This window comes from Jaculus jaculus, chromosome 9 (assembly GCF_020740685.1).
Source record: "Jaculus jaculus isolate mJacJac1 chromosome 9, mJacJac1.mat.Y.cur, whole genome shotgun sequence".
NCBI lineage: Eukaryota > Metazoa > Chordata > Mammalia > Rodentia > Dipodidae > Jaculus > Jaculus jaculus.
In genome coordinates this window covers 96,910,869-96,921,245 of record NC_059110.1, presented here as the reverse complement: position 1 = coordinate 96,921,245, position 10,377 = coordinate 96,910,869, and the positions used below count along the sequence as shown (strand labels likewise).

Genomic DNA, 10,377 nt, shown 5'->3' with positions numbered 1-10,377 from the left:
CCAGAGAGCTTCCGGACTAAGGAAAGATAACTGGCCGCCAGCGATTTCAAAAGGTTCCTGTCCTCAAACCGCTGGGATTTGCTGTCATGTGGGGTCTTCCGGGGCCGCCAAGTAGCTTGGGCGGGTTTTTACTTCGAAGGCTGCCATTGGCTGCTCTAGCGCCAGTCTCGCTCCACGATTGGCTGCTTGCTTTCTGGTGCCTGTCAGTGATTGGTTGTCGGAGGCGGCTCGGTGATTGGGTACTGGGAGCCGAGGGGGTGGGAGGCGGGAATTCGTGCGCGCTGTGGCGGGGACTGAGAGGGAGCTGCAGTGCCCGGCGAGCAGGTGGGGCAGCGTCCTTCCTTCCCCGCACTGCGGCCGGAGAGTGTCAAGCAGCCGGGTGCGGGTGAGAGGCGACCGAGGGAGGGCCCGTGTCCCTTCTGCTCTGCCAGGCTGTGCCTTGTCTGCTCTGGGAAACCAGCATTTCCTTTTCCCCGCTCATCACACACAGGCAAGTCCTGGGCGGGCGCGGGCTCTCGGACCCGTCAGCGTGTTGGAATCACCCGGCCTCGGGGAACCTCTGTTGCCGGTGGGAGGCGGGAAGCCTGGGGAAGGAAACCCGAGGAGAAGACAGTCTGCCCTTCCCTCCTGGGAGCGCAGGCCTGAAATGAGCCCGGGGCCCCACGGTGCCTCTTGGCGGGAGGCTGATCGATCCGTCTGTTACATAGTCAGCAGGGGAAGTTTCCATCTTTGGAGACTGGCGCTGCCACTGCTTGGCATGGATTGCTTTCTAAGCTGTGTCTTGAGTCAACGAGCGCGCAGTTCATGATTCAGATTGAAGAAGCTAGATTTCACCCAGGCTCATTCTCTGAGCTTTTTACATGCCTCCTCCTTTTGGAGCACAGAGGTTGTAGTTAAACTTATTAAGAGCTTCAACATTTATTGGATAATAGAATCTGTTGGATAATATACTTTAACCACCTCCAGTCCCAAATTAAATCTATTTGTCACTGTTGCAAAAATTCCTCAGTGCGTTTTATATCTCCCCCTCTTTGGATTTTCCTCAGGATATATTTTTGGGAAGAGAAAGCTATAGGTTTTCTTTTCAGAAAAATGCCACTGTGGACAGGCTTTGAATTACATCCATAGATTGTAGCATGAGAAAAGTGGGTTTGGGGTGATGGAGGCAGAGGTAGAAGGATAGCAGTGAGTTTGAGGCCACCTGAGACTACATAGTGAATTCCAGGTCAGTCTGGGTTAGAGTGACACTATCTCAAAAGACCAAAAAAAAAAAAAAAAATTGTTTTGATCTGCAGAGATGGCTCAGCTGTTAAAGGTGGTTGCTTTTGCAAAGCCTTATGGCCCCCTGTTGGATTCCCCAGTACCCAGGTAAAGCCAGATGCACAAACTGGCACATGTATCTGGAATTCATTTGCTGTGGCAGGAGGCCCATACTCACTCTCTCTCTGTCTCTGAAGTAATTAAAACATATTCTTTTTAGAAAGAAAAGTGGTTGATAAGAAGCTAGGAATATAGAAGATCACTTCTGTGTCAAATACTAAGGTTGGTACATTCTGTTGTGGCTAATTTTCATAGAAACCCTAAGCATGTCTCATCTCAGTTTCATAAGAGGAAGGGACAAGGTGTGACAGAGGTGATGAATCCAGTGGAATTGGATTTGTCTTGCTATTATTATGTTCTGACCTTTTTTTTTTTTTTTTTTTTTTTTTTTTTTTTTTTTTTTTTACGTAGGGTCTCACTCTAGCCCAGGCTGACCTGGAATTCATTATGTAGTCTCAGGGTGCTCAGGGTGGCCTTGGGCCTCGAACTCACAGTGATCCTCCTACCTGTGCCTCCTGAGTCCTGGAATTAAAGGCATGTACCACCATGCCTGGTTTATGTTCTGACTTTTTACAGTGACTGAATACCCACTATCCCTTAACAACATTTTTTAAACTAGGGGTTATTACAGATAAGGTTCTTAGACCAGAAAAATGAAAAAATGTCAGAGATACATAATTAACAACTTTTAAAAAAGAAATTATGGATTTATTTATTTACTTTTAAGTTTTTCTTTGGATTTTACTTGTTTTTCCTTTTCAAAATTTTATTAACAACTTCCATGATTATAAAAAATATCCCATGGTAATGCCCTCCCTCCCCCCACTTTCCCCTTTGAAACTCCATTCTCCATCATATCCCCTCCCTGTCTCAATCAGTCTCTCTTTTATTTTGATGTTTTGATGGCATGATCTTTTCCTACTATTATGATGGTCTTGTGTAGGTAGTGTCAGGCACTGTGAGATCATGGATATCCAGGCTGTTTTCTGTATGGGGGAAGCACATTGTAAGGAGTCCTACCCTTCCTTTGACTTTTACATTCTTCTGCTACCTCTTCTGCAATAGACCCTGAGCCTTGGAAGGTGTGATAGAGATATTGCAGTACTGAGCACTCCTGTCACTTCTTTCCATCACCATGATGCCTTCTGAGTCATCCCAAGGTCACTGCCATCTGAAAAGAGAAGATTCTCTATCAAAAGTGAGAGTAGCATTAACATATGGGTATGAACTTTAAGAGAAGTGCTTACTAGGCAGCTTGATATGCATAGTATATACATTTATCCAGACATCAGCAGATGTTACACCCCTAGGGCTCATGAATACCTCTGTTTTAAGTTTTTACTATCAGGGATGTATTCCCTCCCATGGAGCGGGCCTCCAGTACAATTAGAGGGCAATTGGTTTCCACCATGACAGACATGCCACTATTGCACCCGTTGGCTCACTTGGTCTGGCTGGCTAAATATAAGGCTTGCAGTGTCCACTGTTGAATATCTTCACTGGTGATTTTTCTTTCTCCCATTGAACTACTTGCAGAATGGCCTTTTTCACCTTTCTGTCAGCTGGTCTACATGGAGGGGGTTCTCAGCTCAGTTCCAGCAGGATTTCTCAGTGGTCTTGCAGCCCAAGTATGTGGAATCTTCAGCAATAGGGTCTTACCATTTATTCCTGGTGGGAAACCAAGGACCTTGGCAATGGCCTATAATGTTTTGGGGGCATCAGGGACCTCCCTGGCCAACAAGACACTGGAAGATATCCCATACCTGGCACTGAAAATTTTCTAGCAACGACCTATGGTTTCTGAGTGTTCCATTCTCCAAAAAAGTAGGTTTCCATATGATTTATTTGTATCCTCTTAGATTTTGACTGGCCCTCCCTCTACCTTTGCTTTACTCAATCTCTTCCCCTGATCTCACCTTGGGCCTTTTCATCCCCATTAATCTGTTCTTCTACTTACATATATATAATACCATCCTATTAAATACCCCCTCCCTTCCTTTCTCTTCCCTTTATATCTCTTTTCTAGCTTACTGGGCTTTGCTATTGAGTTTTCTTCCTACTCACACAGAAGTCCAATCATCTGTAGCTAGGATCCACATATAAGAGAGAACATGTGATGCCTGTCTTTCTGGGCTTAGGTTACCTCATTTAGTATAATCCTTTCCAGATTCATCCATTTTCCTGCAAATTTCATAACTTCATTTTTCTTTACTGCTGAGTAGACCTCCATTGTATAAATGTGCCACATATTCCTTATCCACTCATTAGTTGAGGGACATGTAGGCTGGTTACATTTCCCAGCTATTGTGAATTGAGCAGCAATAAACATGGTTGAGCAAGTATCTCTAAGGTAATGAGATGAGTACTTAGGATATATGCCTAGGAGTGCTATAGCTAGGTCATATGGTAGATCTATTTTTAGCTGTTTTAGGAACCTCCACACTGATTTCCACAATGGCTGGACCAGCTTGCATTCCCACTAACAGTGTACAAGGGTTTCTCTTTTTCCACATCCTTGCCAGCATTTATGGTCATTTGTTTTCATGATGGTAGCCAATCGGACAGGAGTGAGATGGAATCTCAACATAGTTTTAATCTGCATTTCCCTGATGACATTTTTTTAGATACTTATATGCCATCCGTATTTCTTCTTTTGAGAACTCTATTTAGTTCCATAGCCTATTTTGCAATTGGCTTGTTTGATTTCTTATCACTTAATTTTTTGAGTTCTTCATATATCCTAGGTATTAATCCTCTATTAGATGTATAGCTGTCAAAGATTTTTTCCCATTCTGTAGGTTGCCTCTTTGCTTTATTTACTGTGTCCTTTGCCATACAAAATCTTTGTAATTTCATGAGATCCCAATGGTTAATCTGTGGTTTTATTGCCTGAACAATTGGGGTTATATTCAGAAAGTCTTTGCCAATATCAATATGTTGAAGGGTTTTCCCTACTTTTCCTCTAGCAGTTTCAAAGTTTCAGGTCTGATGTTGAGGACTTTAATCCATTTGGACTTAATTCTTGTACATGGAGAGAGGGAAGAATCTATTTTCATCCTTCTATAGATACATATCAAGTTTTCCCAGCACCATGTGCTGAAGAGGCTGTCTTTTCTCCAATGAGTATTTTTGCCATTTTTATTGAATATCAGGTGGCTATATCTACCTGGACTTATATCTGGGTCCTCTGTTCTGTTCCATTGATCTACATGTCTGCTTTTGTGCCAGTACCATGCTGTTTTTGTTACTATGGTTATATAGTATAGGTTAAAATCAGGTATGGTGATACCTGCCTTATTTTTGTTGCTCAGTATTGTTTTAGATATTCAAGATTTTTTGTGATTCCAAATGAAGTTTTGGATTGTTTTTTCTATTTCCGTGAAGAATGCTTTTGGAATTTTGATGGGGATTGCATTACATGTGTACATTGCTTTTGGTAATATTGCCATTTTCATAATATTGATTCTTCCAATCCAGGAACAAGGGATGTTTTTCCATTTCTTACTGTCTTCTGCAATTTCTCACTTGAGTATTTTAAAGTTTTCTTTGTAGCGATCCTTCACTTCCTTGGTTAGGTTTATTCCAAGGTACTTTATTTTCTTTGATAACAATTGTTAATGGGAGTGATTATCTGATTTCATCCTCTGTGTGTTGTTAGCATATATGAAGGCTACTGATTTCTGTGTATTTATTTTGTATCCTGCTACATGGCTGTAGGTTTTGATCAGCTCTAACAGTTTGCTAGTAGAGGTTTTAGGGTCCTTTATGTATAGAATCATGTCATCTGCAAATAATGATAACTTGATCTCTTCCTTTCCAATTTGTATCCCTTTTATGTGTGTCTCTTGCCTTATTGCTATGGCTAAGACTTCTAGTACTATATTAAATAAAAGTGGGGACAGTGGACACCCTTGTCTTGTTCCTGATTTTAGTGGAAAAGCTTCCAGTTTTTCCCCATTTAGTAATATGTTGGCTGTAGGCTTGTCATAAATAGCTTTTAGTATATTGAGATATGTTCCTTCTATTCCCAGTCTCTGTAGGACTTTTATCATGAAGGGATGTTGGATTTTGTGAAATGCTTTTTCTGCATCTAATGAAATGATCATGTGATTTTTGTCCTTCAGGTCATTTATATAATGTATTACATTTATTGATTTGCGTATGTTGAACCATCCCTGCATCTCTGGGATAAAAGCCTAAGCCTATTTGGTCAGGGTGAATGATCATTCTGATAATATCCTTGTATTCTGTTTGCCAATATTTTGTTGAGAATTTTTGCATCTGTGTTCATTAGGGAGATTGGTCTGTAATTTTCTTTTTTTCTATTTTTGCCTGGTTTTGATATCAGGGTCATGCTGGCTTCATAAGAATTTGGTAGGATTCTTTTTCTATTTTATGGAAAAGCTTAAGAAGCAATGGTGTTAGTTCTTCCCTGAAGGTCTGGTAAAATTCACCAGTGAATCCATCTGGGTTTGGACTTTTTTTAGTTGGGATATTTTTGTTAACTATTTGGATTTCCATACTTGTTATAGGTCTATTTAAGTGATTAATCTCATCTTGATTTAATTTAGTTAGTTCATATAAATCAAGTAAATCATCCATTTCTTTCAGATTTTCATACTTTGTGGAGTGTATGCTTTTATAGTATGTCCCTATGATTTTTTGAATTTCTCTGATGTCTTTTGTGATGTTGCCTTTTTCATCTCTAATTTTATTAACTTGTGTCTCTTCTCTCTTTCTTTTGGTCAGATTTGCTAAACTTTATTTGAGAGAGACAAAGAGGCAGAGAGAGAGAGAGAATGGGTGTGCCAGGGCCTGCAGGTACTGCAAATGAACTGCAGATGCATGTGCCCCCTTGTGCATCTGGCTTACATGGGTTCTGGGGAGTCGAACCGAGGGCCTTCGGCTTTGCAGGCAAATACCTTAACTGCTTAGCCATCTCTTCAGCCCTACTTCACAACTTTTTGAAAGCCTAGTCTAGAGGCTGTGCTTTTTGACTCCTGGTCTTCAGCTTCTTTTCTTCTAAAGATGGAAGAAAAGGGAAATAGGAAGGTGCTACATAGGAGAAAAAGAGTGGTGATATGGAATGGAAGAGTTGCCTTAGAAACCTGTTTACTTTGTAGATTGATTATATCTTTTCTAAATTGTTACAAGAATTTGTGCTTAATCTGCCTTGTATTGTGTATTTTTTCAGATGAGATCAAGGCCTTCAGGGTAGTATGGCCATAGATTTGCATGTTATTTCAATCTTTACACCAGCCCTGTGGTGTAGATTCTGTACATAAGGACACCAGCCTAGAAAAGTGAAGCCAGTTACTTAGAGACAGACAACAAATACTTGATAGAATAGCAGTGCAAATCTAGATTTGTCAGGCTCTAATCCATGCTCTTGACTCTGTGATTTATGAGTGAGAACTTGTTTTGCTTCCACTATTTTTTTAAATTGAATTAAGTTTAATTTGAACTTTTTTTTTTTTTTTTTTGTTTTTTTGAGGTAGGGTTTCACTCTAGTCTAGGCTGACCTGGAATTCACTATGTAGTCTCAGGGTGGCCTTGAATTCATGGTGATCCTCCTAGCTCTGCCTCTAGAGTACTGGGATTAAAGGTGTGTGCCACCACGCCCGGCTTAATTTAGTGTTTTTGAGATAGGGTCTGTATCCCAGACTGACCTAGAACTCTCTGTAGTCTCAGGCTGGCCTCAACATCACACAGATCTCAGGTCCTCTTGGCCTTCATGCTTAAGTGGCAAGCACTTTCACACACTGAGCTATCTTCCTAACCCCAGATTTCTGTTCTGTTGCTAGAAGAGGCTGTTTTTATTTAGATGACATTGTTTCAATATTGATTTTTTTCTCTGTTGCAGTAAGGAGTCTGAAGTAAAGAAGAAAGCAGGATGTCTTCAGTATCATCTGAATACATAATTGGTGGGGTGAAGATTAACTTTCCTTGTAAAGCTTACCCATCACAGCTTGCTATGATGAATTCTGTAAGTACTGTTTAACAATTGAGTCTTCATTGAGGTATTGCTGCTTATGATCCGTAACATACCTTATGTAACTACATTTATATTCTTTGATACTGTTGTAGTTTCCTTCGAGTTGTGGGACAAACACCAGACCAGGAGCGTCTTATGAGAGAAGAGAGTTTATTTCAGGCTTAGAGAACGAAGGGGAGACACCATTAATGGTGGATGAAACTGGCTCACTTCTGTAGATTTATAGCAGAGAGACAACGTCAAACAGCTAGCATAGCAAACATAGCTGAAGCTCACACTGCTCAATACACACCTGGACTGCAAGATCCACCCCTGGTCAGTGATGTTCCTCTTCCCCAGCAGGGCTCTGCTCACTGGAGACTCAAGTTGCAAGCTCCTCCTTTTTTTTTTTTTTTTTTTTGAGGTAGGGTCTCACTTTATCTCAAATTGACCTAGAATTCACTATGTAATCTCAGGGTGGCCTCAAACTCATGGTGATCCTCCTACCTCTGCCTCCCAAGTGCTGGGACTAAAGGCATGTGTCACTATGCCCAGCTTTCAGTCTTTTTAACTTTTAAAATTTATTATTTATTTTCAAGCAGAGAAAGAGAGAGAGAATGGACATACCAGGGCTTCTTCCCACTGCACATGAACTCCAGATATATGTGCCACTCTGTGCATCTGGCTTTACGTGGGTACTGGGGAATTGAACCTGGGCAGTCAGGCTTTGCAAGCAAGTGCCTTTAACTGCTGTTCCATCTTTCTAGCCCCAAGCTCAATGTTAATCAGAAACACCTGAGTCAAGCTGGGTGTTGCTTTTAATATCAGCACTTGGGAGGCAGAGGTAGGAGGACTGCCATGAGTTTAAGGCCAGCCTAGAACTACACAGTGAATTCCAGGTCAGCCTGGGCAACAGTGAGACCCTATCTTGAAAAATAAACAAACAAATAAACATACAAACAAAAAACCTGAGTCTATGGGGCAGTGCATTCAAACCAGCACAGATACTAAATGATAATATTTACTGAATTCATGTGGAAGAGCATCTGGCCTTTAGGAAAATAATATTGATAACCAACCACTAAGCTGTACATGTCTGGATAAGGTACAAGGAATAACATTCTGAAAAATGCTCTCAGCTCCTTTTGAGTTCTTTTCTTCTTTTAAAATGAATTACTCCTTTCAACAAAATATTTATTACTTGTTACACGGACTATTATATTTTTCATTATTCTTCAGTATGTGTGGGAACAATTCTGGAACCCACCTCATGCAAATGTGTAGACACACAAGTCCTTTATGTAAAATGGTGCACTATTTGCATATATTCTACACATATTCTTCTGTATATTTTAAAACATTTCTAGATTATTTACTAACCCAATGCAATATAAAGCCTAGGTAAATAGCTGTAATATTTACAACTATGTATGTAATCATTTAGTGGATAATAAGACAATAAAGTCTGTGTGTCCAGTACCAATACAGTTTTTCTTTCTTTTTTTTATATATATTTTATTTACTGATTTGTGTGAGAGGGAGAGAAAGAGGCAGATAGAGAATGGGTGCACCAGGGTCTCCAGCTACTGTAAACAAACTCCAGATGCTTGTACCACCTTGTGTATCTGGCTTTATGTGGGTACTGGGGAATTGATCCTGCGTCCTTTGACTTTGCAGGCAAGTGCTTTAACTGCTAAGCCATCTTTCCAGCCCCAGTTTTAGGTTTTTTTTTTTTTTTTTAGGTAGGGTTCTGCTCTAGCCCAGGCTGACATGGAATGTAGTCTCAGGGTAGCCTCTAACTCATGGCAGTCCTCCTACCTCTGCCTCCCAAGTGCTGGGGTTAAAGGCATGTACCATCATGCCCAGCTTGTTAGGCCATTTTAATAGCAGTGTGGCATTCTCTGTCATAAAATTTAACTTTCTTGTTGGTGGACATTTGGGTTGTTTATATTCTCTTGGGATAGAAAACAATACTGCTATGAACTGTCTTACATATTTCCTTGTGCTAATGTAGGAAGGATTTGGAGTATATACTTAGAGCTGGACTTGGTAGAGTTGTTTATTCTTATTTTTACTATAAATTTTTTATATTTGTACAAAGTAGTTATAACAATTTGCCTTCCCAACAATAGTATATTCTATTGAATTTTCATCAGGTATATTCATAGGTATATTCTACCTTTATAGAAATAATTGGCTTTTGTGTAACGTAAAAAAATATTTATTTGAAAGAGAGAGAAAGAGGCAGATAGAATGGGTGCACCAGGGCCTCCATCCACTTGCAAACAAACTCCAGACACATGTGCCACCTTGTGTATCTGGCTTATGTGGGTGTTGGGGAAACAAATCTGGGTCCTTTGGCTTTGCTGGAAAGTGCCTTAACCATTACGCCATCTTTCCAGCCCATTTTGTGTAATTAAAATTTTTATTTTTAAATTCAGTTAAGAGAGAAGAGAGAGATAGAGGGAAAGTATGGGCCTCTTGCCTCTGCAAATGAACTCCAGATGCTTGCGCCACTTTGTACATCTGGCTTTACGTAGGTATTAGGGGATCAAATCTGAGCCACCAGACTTTGCAAGCAAGTGCCTTTAATTGCTGGGCCATCTCCCCAGCCCAGCTGTTTGTAGAATTAAAGCATAAATTGTTTATTTTTTCATTTCTTTTGTTTGATGTTTGTAAAACCAACATAATCTTAGGTAGAGGTATAAAGAAATAAAGTCTAGATTTAACTAAATTCTATTTCTCCTTGTGCTACTGCTGTTTGCTGGAGAGCAGCCTTTTACTCCCTGTTGTTTGTACTGATGGAAGAGACCTAATCCAGTAAAATGTTTATTGTTTTTATTTTTTGTTTATTCTGTGTTAACAGATTGTCAGAGGACTAAACAGTAGGCAACATTGTTTGTTGGAGAGCCCCACAGGAAGTGGAAAAAGCTTAGCTTTGCTTTGTTCTGCCCTAGCGTGGCAGCAAGCTTTTGGTGGTAAGTAGCTCTTGATGTATTCAGTTTGATAGTTGGGAACTGAAAAAAATATAAAGTACTCTTAAAATAATTTATTTATTTACTTACTTTGAGAGAGAGAAAGAG

General features: G+C 40.2%; 1 protein-coding gene across 1 annotated transcript in view; it reads left to right on the top strand.

Moving 5' to 3' along the window:
• The first annotated feature begins 305 nt into the window (after window positions 1-305).
• The window catches only part of Brip1 (BRCA1 interacting helicase 1), a 149,171-nt gene continuing 139,099 nt past the window's right edge, over window positions 306-10,377 (top strand). The window contains exons 1-3 of the mRNA XM_045159722.1: window positions 306-490; window positions 7,184-7,306; window positions 10,161-10,272. Of these exons, the coding sequence (XP_045015657.1) occupies window positions 7,214-7,306; window positions 10,161-10,272 (205 nt within the window). The 5' untranslated portion in view covers window positions 306-490; window positions 7,184-7,213. The remainder of the gene's footprint in view (window positions 491-7,183; window positions 7,307-10,160; window positions 10,273-10,377) is intronic.